This window comes from Balearica regulorum, chromosome 3 (assembly GCF_011004875.1).
Source record: "Balearica regulorum gibbericeps isolate bBalReg1 chromosome 3, bBalReg1.pri, whole genome shotgun sequence".
NCBI classification, from domain to species: domain Eukaryota; kingdom Metazoa; phylum Chordata; class Aves; order Gruiformes; family Gruidae; genus Balearica; species Balearica regulorum.
In genome coordinates this window covers 115,827,128-115,847,536 of record NC_046186.1, presented here as the reverse complement: position 1 = coordinate 115,847,536, position 20,409 = coordinate 115,827,128, and the positions used below count along the sequence as shown (strand labels likewise).

Genomic DNA, 20,409 nt, shown 5'->3' with positions numbered 1-20,409 from the left:
ATTCTATTCGGGGTGATTTTTATTTCAGATTGAGAAGCTACACAAAGAGACAACAAATATACATTGCCATGAGAGAAGGGAAAAAGAGAGCGAGCATCCTGTTGTGTCACCCTCCTAATACAACAAACCAGCTCAACCTGAGCCCCGGGACTGTTTTCTCTCTGGGCAGGCAGGGAGAGTTTTATGCCGAAGGGTGCACTACACAGTAAACATCCGTAATATCTACCCCAGGGCCACACAGCCCCAGACACAGAAATATGGTCTTTTTTTGCACATTTGCACGTACATCTGTTCTTCGTAGATAATAAAAAGGCTGATACAGACTCACATGGATCAAACCCATAGCTTTAAAACAGGAGCAGTTACAGATGCTCACAAGGATCAACACACCCATATGGCACACGTACTTACTCAATGGAGTGGTTACTCTAAGCACTAGGTTTTATCTGAAGGCAGATACCTTTGTATCCGTGACACTGGATTGTACTGGAGCAGATGGCAGTGAATTTCAGAGTTTATCTGTCATTTTATTAAAGTAATTAATCAAATGGCTTAGCACATAAAAATACAAGAATCCTCCCTCCTAATTAGAGCAATATGCGTTCACGTAGAAATAAAAGCACACGCACGCATACACACATCAGAGGCATGACTGACGACCAAGAGCTTACAGGATAAAGAAAAGAAACTCACTTTCCCTGTCCCCCACGAGGACATCACGTTCTCCCTCTTGTCTCCAGGGATAACAGAGTCTCTCACCTTTGGTGCATAGTTATATTTGAAAGCCAAACAGCAACTTGGAATTTGTCCTGAAGGGAACCAGGACAAGGCACCTTTAAGGATAATAAGGCAGATTGTGTACCTCTGCTGCAGAGACTCCTCGTGCCTTAGGGGTGGTCCTGCTGTCCCTGAATCTAGAGGGATTAATCAAAATCTAATCAAAATCTTCACCCTCACAAAGTGGTGAGTGAATCAGTCTCAGTTTGCCATAAACAAGAAGCAATTCAAAAAGAGAGGTTCATCTCCCATTAGCAGAGGTACGCTCAGCTATTTGTAGTGCTGCGCATAGTCTCCATCCTGCACAGCACTTGTGTTGTGGATTACTTTACAAAAGCATAGCCAGGATAGTGACAGAGAAAGTCTAAATAAGACTATACTCTTAAAAGACTGCAATATTCAGGGATGGCAAAAATATTACCTCCGCACTGGTCCTCAGGGAAGTAATGTCAAGAGCATCTATTGTGGGGCAGAGCAGGGAGGCAGCCAGGGCTGGGCTAGCTTGGCCACAAATATTTGACTTAGTAAGTGTAAAATGTCATTAAGGTATTGCCGTAATGAAGTAGGGTTTTCTTCAGCCCAGCCCCAACTCCAAAGTTGAAGCTGTATCTTCATCCCCTCATAACAGAATGTGAGACAGTCTATGTCCTCACATGGGACTAGATTATCTTTAATCTATGTACTACAGGACCCTGGTCCTGCTGGGGTCTGGGCAGAGTCCAAGGACCACAGCAGACTCTGTAAGAGGGATACAGAGAAGGAAAACTGATCAAAAAATGAGGAAGCTTTGCATCTGCATCAACACTAACCATCTAGAAAACACATTTTTCTTGTGGGAGGCATCATGTTGTAAAAATACTGCGAGCACGTAAAATGCCTCTAGTTATAGCCAACAAATTTTTAAAATGTGATTTTACTGCTGCTTTACTGAACATGATCATCTTAAGACGACCAGACCCTATGCTGCTAAGGAGGTATCATCTTCATCAGAAGTCCACAGGCCACTGAAAGCTGAGGAAATTACATCAATGCACATCAGCGATGGCCCTGGCCCATCCATTTTGTGGCATTCCTTCTGGTTCTTAAAAAAGCTACAATCCAAACCAGTTAATATATTTGGAGTATTTTTTATGGTTAAGCACAATTATTTCTGTGGGAATGTAATCTGGGGGGATTCAGGCATGCGTAAACAGTTTCCTTCAGAGATTTTATCTTGGTAATTTCTTCTACAACATGTAACTGCAATTAACTAAGTTGCACCGCCATGCCATATGCAGTTTAGCTTCAGTTACTAAATACATGCTTGCAAAAGAAGTGTATTACTTCCTCAGTGTTGTTATCAAAAGGAGAAAGCAAAAGCTATCCTAAGGAACATCTAATACAGAATTTCTTGGTCTCTGTGCCTTAAAACCACACTGTTAATTTTGCATTACAACAGGGTTGGCCCAAAATTCACTTCCGCATGCTGGTTCCTGTCAGTAGGCCTATTTGCCTTGCAAACAGCATCTGTGGCCTTGGGAAAGACAGATATAAACGCTTCTTGAGCAGGACTTCAAGTAAGAGCAGCTGGCCTGCTGAAATGTCCACAGTCCTCACCTCATGCTGGCACTGAGATCAGTGGTTACATCCAAATGAGATTTCATAGCTGCTGAAGATGATCTATCTGCTGACACTGAGATAGAATTTGATAAGCAACCATACTGTGAACTCTTCAATGAAAAAGAGATTTTCTTTTTCTTTTTTTCATTAAAAGAATCCATCCCAGATGGAAGAGAACTCTCCTACTTCTACACTTCTCCCCTTCCATTCCTCCAAAGAGAGAAGCGATCATCCTGCACTAACATGCCATTAATACTCTGGTATCAATATTCAAATATATTTATAAACCCCCAGATTTTACTTTGTTTAGGTATGTGATAGTTGATAGTTAAAAATGCACTTGGCTTCAGGATTCAAGGTCTGCTTCTAGCCTGCTCAATGATTCTTCGCGTGACTTGAGTAAGTGTTCTTTCAACTTTTCCTGCCTGCGTTCACTTCTGCAGCTGTGAAATGGTGCCTGCTGGTCACAAATGTCTGTAAAGACCCCATGCAGACAATGAACACTGTGTTAACATCAACTTCCAAAGCCAGTGATCAGATGTAAAGACAGAGAGCTATGGGAGCCAAATAAGGCCCTTGATCGCTTCTCATCAGACTTAAAATATTCAGTGGCAACTGTCTCAATGTGTTGCCCAATGTCTGGAAGAAGTTTCAGATCATTTGTCATACCCATTTCCCTCCTTCCTGAAACTGAAGCAGCAAGTGAACATGGCTTTCATCAATATGCTTCATAGATAACAAGGTCTTCTTTGTCCTCGGAGAATAATGGCTACCATGCATCTATGTGAGGAGCATTTGTCCCAGCTATCCTGCAAGGAGGAATGTGGGTCAATCCCTGATCCAGAACTGTAGTACCGTTATTTCTCCGTGATCATGGCTAGCAGCCAGCAGCAGCTTATCAGAGCCCCACGCCGGCACGCTACATGCTTCACTGTTGCTCAGTAACAATCACTTCAGAAACACCAGCACTCGGCATCTGCCTCTCCCTGAAATCCTGGCCAGTCAGGGGACAGAGATTTGCATTGCCTCTGCTACATGCTGGACGAATTTCTGCAGTCTTTTTGATGCTATCTATATCAGAATGCCACGGAAAAGATGCTTCCTTCAGTGTTTTAGCTTCTCTATCCACTTGCTTACCCTGTTCTCTGTGATGCTCCCTCTGCAACCCTCCAGCTCTTCCTTCTTTTTCTCCACTTTTTTTGCCCATACTGCCAAGAAAATTTGTTTATTTTGTAGTTGAAAAGCTCTTTCCTCCATTGAAACTAGACAGAAACGAAGCCATCGAGGCGCCTAATTTAGATGGTGAGGTCTGATATTTTACCTGAACCTAGGCTTTCATGGTACACCAGGTGGAGATGGAAGGAAGCAGATATAACAGGGCACTGTGCCCCCCTTGAATAAATCATGCCCGCTTTTTGAAATGCAACTCTCACTGACACTAGCTCCCCCCTTTTCCCTGAGTTAGCCCTGCAAATCCAAACATTGGATCCTTTCTGTCAGTCATTCATACTCTAGCTCAATGCCACTCTGACTTCATGAGGCATACTTTAATTATTTGATTCCTTTCAAATTTTTGAAAAGTTCATTATTTTTTAACATTTAGTGCTCTGTGTCTTAAGAGTGCTTTCCCAACACTCCGACTCACTATCCTCCACACTATTGCATGTGAGAGACAGATAAGTATCTGTAAACTTAATTTACAGAAAAGGAAGCACAGGCAGAGGATTTATGTGGCCTGCCTAATTCTGTGCTGCTCATCAGTCACAGGATCAGTCTTTACAGGCAGGTCTGCAAATAAACATGAACTGCTATGGCCCACTTAAAATCAATGAAGATGTGACATTTTTTCCTTTGGACAGAGTTTGTCTTTTGGTCCTTTGACTTTCTACCTGAAGCCCGTTGCTCACTGCCTGTGGGAGGGTCAGGGGAAAAAACCATGATTTCAACAGGAGGATGCTTTCCAGTGGCTGCAGAAATGCGCTGTGTCAGCAGAGGACCAGAGTGAAGATTCAGACGGATTGCTCACCAACGCTGCAAATCTTTGCAGAAAGAAGTGGTGGTTTTGTACCTTTGTCAAGCTCTCGAGGACATAACCCACAACATATGGCAGGGTGGTCAGTCACAAAGATACCAGGGACTTTGACTTGACTGAAAGAGGAATTGGCTAAATGCCTCAGTTTTCGTTATTCCTGCTGTAAAACATGGAGCAACCACAGGAGAATGAGTCTAAGAATGGTGACAATGGGTCGTGTCCATCTCTGGCACTGGCCACAACAAATGCCCAGGGAAGAGCATAGGAATAGAGCAAGCAAATCTGAAACCCTCCTGCCTCTCACACTGTCCCCCCAACCTCTCGTCACCTCCAGGTCAGGACATCGCCTCTTCAGGCTTTAACGGGGCTGCCCAGAAAAGACAAAGCAGAGGTTGTTTCACCAACTGATTTGGTACTTTGGCTGACTCCACATTTCTGTTATGTCCGAAGGACACAGTCCTATTTGTCACATCCCTGCAGGGGACGGCCCTAGTCTGTTTTCAACACAAAAGCCATCCTGATTGCAATAGCCATCCCCAGAAGGGTTTCAAGTCCTTTGCAATTACTGAATCTTGTAGTGCAATTACCAACGCACCAGTCGAGACTGAGCTAAAGCTCAGTTCTTGGGAATAACGAGTCTTTACTAAAAAATATCCAAATAGCAGCCAAATGCTGGCACCCTCCATCGCTCACTACAGCTTTTCAGGCATCCATAGCCACATCTCACGGCACAGAACAAGAACCTTTTTCAGGATGAGACACAGATACTGCTCCACACTCTCAGAGAAACTCTTTAAATTACTACGTTGCTTAAACCTCTGGTGAGTTAAGGACAGGAGCAAGGCAGAATGTAAACTAGTTTCCCAAGGACCAGCTAGAGCCCTCGAAACTTTGTCCACTTTTCCATTTATACCTGAGCCACCAATACGTGAAAACAGCATAGGGCATTCCAGGAAATGGAATGAGATCTGGCAGTGATGGATAAAGCATGGAGTAGAAAGCCAGACCTGAGAAGAAGAAATAAAAGATGGTCCAAAACAGTGAAAGAAACTTCACTGAAAAAGAGAAGGTGGAAGAATAAATGGTATCAGAGACAAAATGGGATTGCATATGCCAAATGTTTGCAGACACTTATCTTCCATATTCCCATATCTTTCTCCCAAAAAGTAATCGCTGCAAGCAATCACTGCACCAGAGGGTAGGACGTGAGCTGTTCGTAGCCTGCTTTCCTAAGGAGAGAATTTGTACCTTCCAAAAGAAAGACTAAAAGCAAAAAAGAAAAATAGGGTTTTCTAGATGGAATTTATTTCCTCTTGAAAGAAAAAGCAACTGACTAAAGATTTCAAATTTACAGTCATGTTGGGAGAACATAAACATAAGTCCGGTCAAGAGACATCGGAGTTAAGTACCACACCAGCACCAGACTTGTGGAGTGCCTAGGTGAGAGCAGAGCAGGTACTACGGGCTGCACCTGCACTGCTGCTGAGCACCTTCTCAGCTCATAGCCTCTTGGAGTGAGGCTGCACGGGGACCTGAAACAGGAAGCTCGCAGTGTAACACATTGGACTGCAGGTCAAGGACAGCATCTAAAATGCATATCCTTCAACAGCCCTTTCATTTTTCTCCCAGCGGCCTTACCTGAAGACCTTGACCACTTGAAGCAAATGGCAAGTCTTCTATCTCATCGGGCTTTCGATCAGGATGCACCTTGTTACAAGGGCAGTTGTTGGAATGTGCCAATTTTTTTACAGTCTGACAGGGCATAATCTTTTACATTTGTACATTTACATTTACACCTTAAGAAAAAAAATCTGAAGCCAGGTGGAGAGCCCTAAAAGATGCGGCATGGCTATTGTGAGGAATGGGAACATCACAGAAAAACAAGAAATGTCACTTCTAACACAGATGATACAGAAAAGACCAAGAAGATGTTCTGACAAGCAGTCAGAACCCAGCATTCCTGTTTCCATGGAAAACTCTGGGATCCCTCTGCTGTGGACAAACAACAAAAGAACCAGCACCTTTGTAAATCCAAAGTCGGGCTTCTGTAAGATTACAGAATTCTGGCAGGTTAAGACTCAAGGTTCATATAAACTCTATGGCACCTGCTTCCAGGAGAAGGAGTGTTGGATTCCCTTGGTTAAATTCCTGGTATGAGAATGATTTGACCTCCTTATATCTGACTGCTCTAACAAGCTTTAGATGGGAGTAGACATTCACATTGATGCAAAAAGTAGCAATCCACTAGTGGGGACTGGGAGAGGCATTCTTCAGCAAAGACTTTGAGCTTCTGCATTGCTATTGGAAAATACTAAGACTCTGAGGTATTTACTTTAATTTACCATTTCCTGGGACCTACTGTCAGAAAGAATGTGCCACAGCCAGTGGCACACTGCTACAAGGATGTGATGCAATTAAGCTGCAGCACCACAGGGAAGAAAGATCCATACAGCAAGGCAAGGTTCTGCCTTTGAAGAAGCCCCGCCTTTGGACTCGCCCAGGTGAGTACTTTTACCTGTAGGCAACAGCTTTGGGGTGAAAAAAATAAAAAATTGAGAAATGTTGTAGTCCAAAATGGTGCTGTGATGCTTCATGGGAATTGTCATTTGAGTGCCTGTTCTCATGTCCTGATGCCAGCTGCATGTCTTACAGTGAGCGAGAGCATCAGAGGAGCTGAATGTCTGATGGAGGCTAAAATGCAACTACAGAATCCAGCCCGCAGGGAACAGTCATGATTTTCAGCTTCCTTGAGACAGCCATAAACTGCTTTAAAATCAAAGTATTTGGGGTTCTGGTGCATTCAGATTTTTCAAAGAAACACTTAGACTTGTTTAAAAAAGAAAAAGAAAGGGTTTGCTGAGAACCATTTTTTTCAAATCTCCTACATTTTTCAAAACACCTCTTTGTTCACTTTCATTGTCGGCTACAAAGTGCGCTTTTGGTTTCCTGAGTTGAAAGGAGTTGGGATGTTTCTACTGGGAGGAAATGCAAAGTTTCAGTGGGTCTTGATCAGCTAAAAATGAAATAAATACTGGGCAAAGGACATCCCTAGAGAATTATGTTTGTCTCCTTCCATTTTGAAGACGAGCCAAGGAATGACCAAATTTTGCGGACATGGTTATAAACAAACTGGTTAAAAAGAAACTCCACCTGCAGTTTCTCAGTGGGCTGACTAATCCTTTCCTACTTCGATTGTTTGCATAGCCTTGCTGCACATGATTAAAGAGCCAGTAATGACGCACTCACTGTGTTTTCCCTCAGAGGTAGCCACATCTCATTGTGAGCGTCTTTTTGCAAAATTCATTGTGTCCCTTTACCAGGAAGGATGCTTTGCAAATGAAGGCTGCTGCTATGAAATTGGAGCTGCCTCCTCCTAGTGCCGTGAACATAAACATCAGCAACTGGTTATCTTTCCAAGATAGCTTCCTCTGAAGCAAGAGAGGAGAAAGAAAAAGGGAGTTTTAGCATTACTTTATATCAAAGCTAAGTGTAAATATATATTGCTCAATTAACAGTGTGGAGACTGATCATATGCAATCATCTTGCTAAAGTAGCCAAGGGAAAGTATCACAAGTCCAGGCAAATCTTGGCATATGTGCAGCCATAATTTTGTAACTATTTGCTGTCCGAAAAGCCAGGATAAATCAACAAGATCTTTGCAATGAGTTTGCTGGACTTTGTTCAGGTTTGGGGTGCAAATTCAGAAAGTATGTTGTAAAGGAAAAAAGGTGGAGTCAGAATCCAGAAGCATTTGCCTCAGCCTCAAGCTAAGGTTACCATCTGCCACTAAGCATTACCCTGGCCCAGCACCACCCAGAATTACTAATTGTAAGCTGCTGCCGGAAGGACATTTATAGCAGGACCAAACTCCTAGCAGGAATAGGTATGTAGCTGTCCCAACACACAGAGATCTACACTAACTACACAGGGTTATAAACTCACCTCTTCTCTTCCCCTTCCAAGCCAACTCAGACTTGCCTGTTGTCAGTTCCCACATGACATGTGTTCAGATTTTTTCCTCCCCTGTTCAATTTTGCTGGAAGAGGGATATGACTTAACTTGTTTGGACTGACCCATTAAATAAACATAAGCAGGACATGGTGTGCTAGCAAAGGAGCATGCGTGTTTTTATGAAGGGAACTGACTTCTTGATTTCTTGATGTTGTCACAGGCAAGTCTCTTTCAGACATATTTATGCTGGAACAGACTCTACATTTTTTTCAGCACCAGAGGGATTACTTTAACAAAATTTGTGTTTTCTCTGGATTTTTTCCTTAATAGCTTGGTTAGAGGAAAGGAGAAAACCAGTCCTTGATCTGCACTAAGATCTCCTATGTTTGGTCCCAAAGTTTGGGAGTTACTCACCAAAAGGCAGGAAAGCTGCTATGAGCTGCAATGCAGTGGGGGAACGGAACAAGGGTTGGACCCCTATAAGCTATTAATTCAGATATTGAACAAAAAAAATAAAAAAAGAAAAAGCTAGTTTTCAGGATATACTTGATGTTTTTAAGGGATTGAAGAACAGGAGAGGAAGGGGAGTGGGAGAAAAATGTTTCATATTGTGTCTGTAATGGTCAGTAAGTGTTTCCAGGCCAGAAACTAAATTTAAGCAACATTTTCACCCACTCCGGAGTTTCTAGACTGCATCTCCATTCGAACAGCAGCACAATACGCTTACTAATTTTTCCCTAAAATAAGCACATACTGGGTTCGTCTGCTTCCCCATCTGCAACCCATATGAGCCTTTACTAACAGAAGTCTTGTTAAACCAGAAGTCTCAATGGCATTGTTTTCACATACATGTGTATGTGTGTGCAAATACAACACATATACATGTATACATATGAAATATCAAAATACTATTATAAAGTGAGTGTTCTTTCTCAACACCCCTTCTCTGCCCACCCCACCTCCCTCCCCTTCCCCAGGCCAGCGTATTTCAAAACAGACTGGAACTGAAAACTTTCAAGAGCCATCCAGCCCTTGTTAGCACTGCAAACGTCTAAGTGCGTTAACGAGTCCCCAGTCCACCTCTAGGACGCGCGTTGACGAACGGCTTCTAGTTCACAATACTGATTCCTTGGATTCAGGGTCTGCTGTACTGGTTGTGTTGGAGACTTGGTTTTTGTGGGTTACCAAAGGCGATGTTTCCCCTTCAGACTTGCTGTTAGCAACTGCTTCTACGTTGACTTCCTTTAGCTCCTGCTCTTTCTCTTTCTGTTCTTTTTCATTCAGGTAATTAAGGATGCCCGCTCCTAGGGCATCCCCTTCCACATTCACAACTGTGGTGGTTCGGTCCCTGGTTAAGATCGGAAACAAAAAACAAATCAGCGGGCTTTTAGCTTAAGAGAGATACAACACAATACAGGGAGCTGATTCACCTCTGCTGATCTCCACTAACATCAGTGAAGCTAGACAAGGGAGATGTTGTTACCACAGGTATTTTCCACAGAAGTATCATCACCATTTCAGAACTAAAAAATGTGCACCGGAGCTGGTTTAAGGTTGGCCCAACCGTTACTATCAACTGCTTCTGGTCTCTCAGTGGGTTAGCAATGGTACTATTTCTCAGGCATCCTTCTTTTCCCAGCCCATCTCCTTCCTCTTCCTCTTCCCCAGGCCAGTGTTTTTCAAATGTGAGTTCAGAGCAGGAACTTAAATTGGGCTTATCCAGAAGGTGACTCAAAGCACCCAGCTCTCTTTGTTAACTATACAGACTTGTACCTTAACCCAAACACCTACTTAAGGGGTCCTTCCAAAAGCAGGCAGAATGACTGCATTCTCTGGATTTCTTGCTAGTAGCACCTGTCATAATCTTTGGTTCTACACCACAAAACTACTGTGTCCCAGGGTCTAATGGAGGAGGTTTATGGTTCACAAAGAACAACAACTTCTTCAGGTGCCTTTTGAGACTTCCGTTAATCATTCTGCAGCCTAACTTCAACACGTGCTGAACTTGTAACTGCGGTCCTCTCTGGTAATGATATGGCTGGCATTAAAACAAGACATGGGACTCTTCCCTCCCTCCTTCCCCCTTTTGTTACCACAAGGCTGAGTTCCTTGACTAGAAAAACAGTGACCACAAAGAGATGCTATGTATTTTAAAACTAAGGAGCCAGCATCACACAGGCTGAGGGCAGCTCAGAGTAAAAGGAAGGGCAAGCTTTTCACTCTTGCCTCCAAGCACTTGCAAGTACAGCTTGTGGAACACACCAATTCTACTGTAATCCCTTAGGAAGTTGGGATACAAAGGGCTAGCCACTGCTTTGCCTGTCTCTCCTGTCCTTTGGAGGTGGCTGATTCCCAAGAGGTGACAGCAAGAAAGAGTTTGATGGCCCTAATGAAGCTGTATGCTCCACAGATACATGTGGTGTGGAAAGGGAGAGGTAATAGAGTTGCCTTCTTCCTCAGCCTCTGGAATTCAAGACTGTCCTTGGGCATCCAAATTTCCACATCTGCTGTGGAAGTACACATCTATACAGAGAGGCTGGTGTTTCCAAAAAGCAACGCAGAGGGATTATATACAGTCTAAACCAGCTAAAACTGCCCAGAAACCCGTCAACTGGAAAAAACCCCCAATGGGATGCAGATCGCTTGACCCACTGACCAGTGAGTTCAGCCCACTACCCAACTTCAACCAGATGGCTTGAAAGCAGATTATGCTTTTAAATTATCAGATCATGGTTACTTCACTAGCATTTAAACTGTAAGCATGCTGTAATTCATGAGTGCTCAGATGCTTGTTCAAGGAAAAGCAGAGACATCCTTTTCTACAGGGCTCCTCTAAGCCATAAGAAATCATCTGCATGTGGCATTTACATTTATCATGCATTTGTGGCTGGGTCCCCAATACTTAGAGCAAAACAAATTTTCTAGGCTTTCCTTAATCTAATTTAGGTAGAACAGAAGGTAAATTTAGGCCTTAACATGGACATAACTATGTTAAGTGGTGAGATAAGCTCTTCCAAACAGAGCTCGGCAAGGAGATAATCTCTCATGTTTCAAGGAGAATGGCTCTTGGAAAGAAAAGGAGGAGCCAAGCAAAGGTCTGACCTTTTAGCTCTTTCCCACAAGATGGAAAGGAAAGGTGGTAATACTGTGTACTAAACTTGTGACTCCCAGCAGCATGTTCCAGCCGTGACACTGCCCACAGCTGTGGTGAGTGCCACAAACCCTCTACATCCCTGCCCTGCCAATGGATGGCACCTCTCTGTGACGCTTGTGTTGGTGCTTTGACCAGTCTCAAACTATAAAAATAGTTCAAACAATAGCTGACAACAACTTCTGATGGAGACTGCTTCACACATGTGACCAGGAAAGCCTTCCACCACTATTCAGACTCAATTTCCTTTTTCTGCCTTCCCTTCTAGTGTCCAACTAATTTCCAGCAATATCAACACCTTCTTGAAAAAACTTTTAACAATCCTTCTAAAGGGAATTGAAACCAGGAAGAAATACATTTCAGTAAAGGCTGAGTAAAAAAGCTGAAGAGGGATTTTAGCATACTAACTGCTTTAATTGAGAAGGGACCACCTTTTTCATTATCTGTCAAGAGTTACCTGTCCTGCAGGCAGCCATATCTTGTAAGGTTTTATTTTATACTGCGCTACTTTGACTACCCTGCTCCGTGTTTCCTGCTGAACATGCTACATATCATATAACAGCAGATACATGTGGCCTCAAGTACTTACACAATCCAGTCCACTGCTAATATCAAGGAGAGATCGTTGGTGGGAAGTCCAATGGCCTCCAAGATGATAGCGATGGTGAGGACTCCTCCGGCTGGGACCCCGGCTGCACCCACGCTGGATGCGGTAGCTGTCACACTGCAAATCAATTCGTGTACCCAGTTAGCAGGAGCTCCGCAGCACTCCTCTTCTACACTTACATCACACTTTTCCCCGCTATGGGAATTGTAAACAAATTCTATACCATGGGACACACAGATCATTTGCTTCCCAGGCAAACCCTTTCCTGCCAGCTGATGCAAGGTAGTGGGTACAGAGCACGGTTGCTCAGCAGGCATCCACAGCAGCTACCAAGGCAATGGCCCTGTGTTTAATACCATGATTGCCTTTTCAGAAAAAAACCAACACAACTATATCCCGCTGCCTTACTAATATATCCAAGTCGTGTATGAGTTCAAATATGCTGAGTACATTACATCTCCTGATCCCAAATGTATAAAGGTAAACTCTGCCATGCAGACTGCTGTCCCTTCTCTGTGTCTCGTTTGCATTCAAACACAGACCCTAAATCAGGAGGTGGAAACCTGCGGTGCATGTGCTATACACATGGACTACACATGTTTTTGTGTGCAGATTTCTACAACAGTTTTCCTTGGGCTACCGCTGAATAATCCTCAGGCCTGTATTAACATCTTATTCACTAAGAGTACCTGAAAGGTTAACTGGGCCATCTACAAAGAAAATAATGCCCCAGCCCTGCCTTAAATAGACAAAAAATATACTGGGAAATGCAATAAGGAAGGAAATAAAACCTGGCCAGGGAGGGTAAAAAAATGCCAGTAACTGGCCCTAGGAGGCATCTGGTGGATACAGCTATGGCTTCTCCACACAGTGAGGGGCTAGAACTACTTGTAGAGGGGATTCTGAGGAGGGAAATGAAGAGAATGACACTTCATGGGATGTGGGACATGGGAAGATATTCCAGGGATGGAGGGGAGAGAGTCCTAGAGGAGGAGGCAGCACTGAGGTGGTAGAGGGGATAATGGGCCAAAGCAGTCAAGAGGGGAATGATAATGGGTCTGACCTGGGAAGCCAGTGATGCCATGGTAGGAAGGGCAGAGGTAAGCATGAGCAGAGTCTTTAGTATGAAATTGATACATAAGGAACTGAGGAGCTGGCAGGAGGATTTTCTAAGACATTCAGAGGGGGAATCAGGGGTAGCTTTCTGGGTAGAGCAGCATGCCTCAATTACCACCTTAATGGTGAGTGGAGGGTGGGGGAGTGAGATGGTTAAGGAAGGAGAGCAATTTCTTGTGAGAAACAGCTTTAAGCAGTTCAAAGTCTGTTAAGAATTCAATTATCCCTCCCAGGTTCCACCTTTTATTAAATCGAGATTCTGGCAAATCTTATAAAGCTTGAAAGACTCCATCCTTTAATCACCCTATAATTATGTTTCATAGCAGTTTGCAAGCTTTAGGTCAGACATGTGGAATGCAAACTGCTAGCTATTAACAGAGAGACCACAGGCTTGAATGTGCCTGGGGGCCAGAAGGATGTGGTTGCAATAGCAAGCCACTTACAGAATTGTGAAGATTTGCCCAGGGTTGAGGTCAACATTGTTCAGCTGAGCAATAAACACAGCTGCCATGCACTGAAAAATAGCAGCTCCATCCATGTTTACAGTCGCCCCAATAGGAAGGATAAACCTGCTGATCCTCTTGTCGACTCCATTGTTCTCCTCAATACACTTGATCATCGATGGGAGAGTGGCTGAGCTAGAAACAGAGAATAGGGAAAAAAAACAATCAAACATAAAGCATCAGGGTGCACTGAAAGGAAAGTCAGTATCTCATGGCTTTCATGTTTCTAACACGCTGCAGACAGGACTGTGAAGACATCGATGCCATTTTATAGTCCCTCTCTGTCATGATAGCAATGAGGGACTCTCCTTATTGGTCTTGAGCAGCGGTATTTAATAATCTGCTTCCATCCAGAAATAGCTGATAAGGACTCTAATCTCCCAGATGCAAGAACTCATGACATAACACGGTATGCAGCCTAACAGGGCTGTGGAATGATCAAGTCTCAAACCACCAAAATACACCAGTAGATGCCAATATAAATACAAGAGATGCAACAGCAATCTCTGTTAATGTTGTACTAGTACCTTCTCAAATGAACAAATAATAATAAAAATCACTGTTGGATTTATTTCTTGCATTATAAATTACATGGTTTTATTCATAAACCATCTCCTACTTCATGTACTTCAGCTCCTGTGAAGACATGCATCTACTTTTAGAGATGACCTGAAATGATTGTATATAGTTACGATATTTGATCAGGTGTTTGTCCCTTGAGGAAAGTGTAAATGACATGCTTGATAGTTTGGTTATGACAAATAAAAACTGATCAGACCAGATCTTTGAAATCAATAATGTCAAGTCCCTTTACACCAGCTAGTAAGTCTGCTTTGCTCCTGCAAAGTTAGTCTAAACTTGTTCCAGATCCTTCTGAACTTGGAGAACTACTCAGGACAAAGTCCCTCACTACTGACCCTCACTTTACCTAAAATTGAAAGGACAGCTGGCAGGATCTTTTTAAGGCAAATACTTTCACCTTTTCCCCAAAAAATTTCCAACTCAGCATTATGCTACAGTCTGAATATTTTGAGGAATAGTTTTCAACAGCTAATTATCAATACGTGCTGTGTGGCAGGCTGCTGACAGCAGTGAGACTTTCTACACTCAGAAGTCTCTTTTTGCAATCTCAGGAACAACATTCACACCTAAAACTCAACACAGTTTGGTGCTGGGATATAACCAGTGTACAGTGACAAATATAACCAGGCTATAATCCCAAAAGAAGCACAGAAACCCACCTGGAGCAAGTGGCAAAAGCAGTGGCAAGTGGTGTGATAAGTCCTAAGAGAAAACGATACGGATTTTGACGTGTGGATGCAAAATAAATAAGTGGCAGAATGATTCCTCCATGGATGAAGTGGCCCAGAATAGAGGCGAAGATGTATTTTCCCAGACTGGTCACTAGAAGCACAATATCTTCCATTTCCACAATCTTGCTCCCAACAAGGAACATAATGCCAATAGGTACATACCTGGGTAAAGAAACATTGCCTGTCATTAAGTACAAACAAAAAGCCTTGAAAAATATGCCACTTCCCGTCCTGGAGATAACATTCTTCTAAAGCATCTACTGACGCATCTTACTCACCACACACTCAGGTTAAGCAAATTGGGAAGGCCTCTAATACTCTTGCTTGGTGGAAGGCAAGCAGTCAAATGGAAAAAGTTCACCTCGGCCCCCAAAGACATGGCTAGGAGAGTGCTGAAGGGAGGCCAAGCAGGAAGCAGAAATGCTGGCAGAAGCTATCAGGACAAAACACCAGTGTGGAGTTTTAGTCCATCAGGGAGGAAGGCAGGCAAAGACCTAAAGCTAAAGTCATTGCTGAAGGGACAGCAAATGGTAGGAAAGAAAAAGGAGCAGTATCATGTCACTGGAGCAGATAAAGAGGTGGAAGAGTAGGATCTTACACATGTGGTGACCATCAGCAGAAGTATGAAGTTAGGTCATTAAAATGGTAAACATACTGGGTGCAACATATTCACTGCAGGAAAGAAAAAGCTATGCCCATAGCAGAGAGCTCAGCTAAAGGCTGCTGCTGCACATGCCAAAGAGCAATTAACTGCTATTTGCCTACAAAAGGCTAAGTTAAATGCTTCCAGAGCTTTCCTCAAGCCAACAGCCACATATACATACGTTCCCACGTCTCCTATCTAGAAACATGCCACGTCTTAGGACGTCAGCATTTGTTTGAAGTTTCCTTTGTCAGGAACATTGGGAGCTGTGCCAGGGGAAGGGCAACCTGCAGGTTACAGCCACACCTCTGCTCCCAGTAGTGCAGCTGGGAAGACAGAATTGCCCTTGCACCTACAGCACAACTACTAAATGAACTGCAGGAACCACTTCAGGCCCAGTGTCAGTTTCTCCAAAGCTCTACTTGTGAAGTCTGTGTCTGAGTACTTCTGATGATGCTGTCTGTGCTCCATTTCTGCTTCTAAGATTAATAAATACTAAAAGATCACTCAGCTCTCCAAAACCCTGCCCCAGGCACACACACGACTACAAAAGATCCGCCTGTACATCTCAGGAATGAAGAATGGCTTTTCTCCCACTCTCCCCCCCAGTCCAATGCCAATGTGCAGAGAAGCTGATCTATGGAGTCAGGACAAACTTCAGAACACTTGGTTAAGCATGCAAAGGTTTGGAAAGGTGGGCAAGCCTTAAGGTTGCCCAGATCACTCACTCCCTCCTAGTCTGCCTCTCCCTCCCTCGTCCTGCGCAGAGAGCACCTTCTTATGTCCCAGACCAATGTGAGCATCCTCTCGCTGTCCTCCCTTGGCCAAATCTCTAGGTATCCTGTTGAACCTTCCCCACTCAGCCTCTGCCAATTCTGCGACATACTGCCTTTGTACTACGTTTCTGAGCACCCCAATTAGCCAGATCCCGCTAAGCCCCGGTCCTGCACAAGCTCTGTAAACACGAATACTGGATTCAGAGCTGAGACTAGATCCCTCTGCTTAAAGAGGCTGGAGAGGAAGGAACTGAAAGTTGAGACCAAAGTGCTGCTAAACACGAGAGTGGGTCTGGAATGGGACTAGATACAAGAACAAGCTGCCTTTTTTCTTGGTAGTATGATTTCACCCATTCCAAAGTATCCTTTGGGAAATACATGCAGCTTGACAGATTTTGAATAAATGCCAGGGTGACACAAGAGCCTTAAGGAAGGAAAGAGAATAAGTAAGGGCTATGGTGCACTGCAGCGTTAAGAGTCAGCTGTGGTCCCGATAATCCACAAAGTAAAGGATTATATACCAACTGATTGGCTTGAAGTGTTAGCACTGTAATCAGCTGAATACAAGAACTGCCTCCTATTAGTATTCAATGCCCAATGAATTACACTCAAAAGACTTAAGCTTTGAGACTTTGAATTTTTCAATCCCTTATGACAGCAACTAACACAGAGATCTGCCAGTGTAAAATCAGGTGTTTTATTAAAACCTTTCCACTTCTTAGAGGGAGGAAAATACTAAGAATGAAAACTGCAGAATGATGGGAGGAAAAATACCTCTGCTAAGGTAAGCTTATAGCTTTTCCAACAGCTTTGGAAAGTGAGTGAGAAATGGCCCACTGTTAATTTGTTAGCTAGCTGTCCTTATGAGTATTTTTATTTTTACATATGACGTATTAGTACTGTTGGTTTCACAGCCTAGACCCATCCAGCTGCACAAGAACAGCCGTGATACTGCTCTGAGGCCCAGATTCATCCTACCTGACAAAAAACCCAATCAGGAGGCTGGTCCTACCCCAGCTTAGGTGGCCTGAACCGCTCTGTAGAGATGCCTGCCTCCTCCAATGCTGGCTTCTTCCCTAGCAAGAATCATAGAATCACAGAATGGTTTGGGTTGGAAGGGACCTCAAAGCCCATCTAGTTCCAACCCCCTGCCATGGGCTGGGACACCCTCCATGAGACCAGGTTGCCCAAAGCCCCATCCAACCTGGCCTTGAACACTTCCAGGGATGGGGCCTCCACAACCTCTCTGGGCAACCTGTGCCAGTGTCTCACCACCCTCACAGTGAAGAATTTCTTTCTAACATCTAAGCTAAATCTACCCCCTTTTAGTTTAAACCCATTACCCCTTGTCCTATCACTACACTCCCTGACCATCTTTCCTGTAGGCCCCCTTCAGGTACTGGTAAGCCGCAATTAGATCTCCCCGGAGCCTTCTCTTCTCCAGGATGAACAACCCCAACTCTCTCAGCCTGTCCTCACAGGAGAGGTGTTCCAGCCCTCTGATCAACTTCGTGGCCTTCCTCTGGACTCGCTCCAACAGCTCAGTGTCTTTCTTGTACTGGGGACCCCAGAGCTGGATGCAGTACTCCAAGTGGGGTCTCATGAGAGCAGACTAGAGGGGCAGAATCCCCTCCCTCGACATGCTGGCCACACTTCTTTGGATGCAGGACACAGCTGGCAAGAGAAACTGAGAAAGTTCAGTGCACTCCAGATCCTAACATACAGACTTTTTTTGGTGCCAAAAGCTTTGTGAGATTGGTCAGAGCAACATTCACCCCATAAACACGTCTGGACTCTGGGGAAGTGAAATAATAGATTTGCTCATTAATAGGCAGGAGACAAAATAAGCAACCAACCTTAGGAAATACCTACTCTCAGGGATGTAAAATGGAAAAAAGCATCTCTGGAGAAGCAAGCACAAACAAGAAACAGTTGATCGCTCTGCTAGTAACATTAGTTCCTGCTTCACCCAGGAAAATGAGAGAGATCTTAGAAGAGGAACAGAGATTTAAAGATCCACTGTATAAATCAGGGTCTGCTGATAATGATGACAAAACACTCAATAGCTAGCACTACTGTTTCAGTAGGATGGAGAAGATAGCCCTGGAGATTGTTCCTCCTGTCTGTACAAAGGGACATAGGTTCTCCATCACCATTTGTTGCAAGTGGACAGGTGGGGCTCTGTATTCATGCACTCAACATGGCTTCTCTCAAATGAGTATCAGCGAGTGGGCTACCTTCTGAGCTCCTTGGGTATCTTTCAGGTCAGTACAAGTAACCTTTTGACCAACAGAAAAAGGCATGATGCTACAAGTATTTTTTTAGTTATACACTGCATTTGACAGTGCACTCCAAGCACAAACATCCCTGGCCTTCACATGACCATATTCCTCACTTGCTCACATCTCCTTTGTTCATTCAGGGCCAGTGGCTTTAGGCACATGATGGCAGCTAGCCACGGGCTTATGCTGCTTTGAAATAGAAAGCTGCCTTTCAACTAATTAATCAAAAAGGAGTCCTGGAGAGGATTTTTAAGCAGCCCTCTGAAGCGTTCCAGACTGATACCTTAAGCTATGCATGACTGTCTAATTACAGGGCACAAGCAAGAAGAAAAGACCCCATCATGTGACACCATGACATTCACTTTTCTTGTGATGAGGGATCTGGTAGGAAAAAGCCGGAGATGGATAAATGGTGAGATTCCTGAACTGAGCATAATACTGTACTGCAGATATATCTGCAGTCACACACTTACCACATAATCCAGGAAACCAAGACCATAGTTGCCTCATTGAATGAATTAAAGAAGCGAATCAGATCTTCCCCCTCCTGGTCAAGCTTTTTCAGTGCCACTCCTAAAACCAGAGCAAACAGCACCAGTCCCAGGATATTCATCCCTTCAATCTCTGTACCAACAGGGATCTGTAGAGGCAAAAAAAGAAGCTTGTTAGATGTGGGATCAGCACAAAACCCAACAAAAGGGTCACCTCATTTTGTTGCTGCCCAATAGATCTGAAATCAACAAGCAGAACCTATTGTGGGAGAGAACGACTTCTTACTTTGTTGAAGGGAACCAAACAAGATCTGGACGCAGTCCAGATACAAACCTGCCTAGTTATGAGCTGGCATGGATTCACTGGAAAGGGCCTGCCACTACCTCCCCTCATGCCCTTCAACACAGTACATGTGCTCTCAGTGACCTCAACAGCAAACCTCCCCAGTTGACTCAGGACAAGCTCCACTGGAGGTGCGAAACAGCATGAGCACCAATGACACACGTGTGGTTAAAAGACTGAAACTTTCCTCCCTGTTTCTCCAGGAGGGAAGAAGGGTGTGGGAAAGACCACAGGTATAAATGGCAGATATCAATGATACTGACTTCCTAGCTCTGCTTGTTCCACCAAGCATCATTTGCTGTCGGCACTATGATACTCTACCACCTCAAACAAATGACACCTGCAAGAGGCTTGCAGCGGTCTGGCCCCAAACATGCTCTTATTTCCTGACACCTCTGATGGGAATCTGCTCTCAGAAACTGCCAGCTCCATCACTTTAGTGCAATATTTATACCAAAGTGAAAACCATGCGAATACCAGTGTCATGAAGCAGAAAGGGGGGGAGAGAGGCAGAGAAAGGTAGCAAACCGTGGAAACCTACTCATTCATCTGTCCACGTCAGCCGTGGGAGATACAGACAGCACAGAAGAAATACCTGTTCCCCTTCTCAGAAATCATATGGCTGTGTGGTAAGAGGATAAAGACAGGATCCACCTATTGACAAAAACTTGTCTACTCACAAGTATGCTCTGCTGGTCCTTCACGGTTTGTTTCTGAGAGACAGCTGGACCTTGTTTGGCAAAGTAGTATCATACAAACTGAATGAGTGTTCTTGTGGCTTTGTAAAAATATAATTGTTTTGACAAACTGGTTTCCCCCCCCTGA

At 43.9% G+C, this 20,409-nt stretch overlaps 1 protein-coding gene across 1 annotated transcript in view; it reads right to left on the bottom strand.

Annotated features, from left to right (window-relative positions):
- Position 1: 1 nt before the first annotated feature.
- The window catches only part of SLC1A4 (solute carrier family 1 member 4), a 37,886-nt gene continuing 17,478 nt past the window's right edge, over positions 2-20,409 (bottom strand). Inside the window, exons 4-8 of the mRNA XM_075749697.1 lie at positions 19,224-19,390; positions 14,978-15,211; positions 13,677-13,871; positions 12,100-12,234; positions 2-9,707 (exon numbers count right to left, since the gene is read on the bottom strand). Coding sequence (XP_075605812.1) covers positions 9,473-9,707; positions 12,100-12,234; positions 13,677-13,871; positions 14,978-15,211; positions 19,224-19,390 — 966 coding nt within the window. The 3' untranslated portion in view covers positions 2-9,472. The remainder of the gene's footprint in view (positions 9,708-12,099; positions 12,235-13,676; positions 13,872-14,977; positions 15,212-19,223; positions 19,391-20,409) is intronic.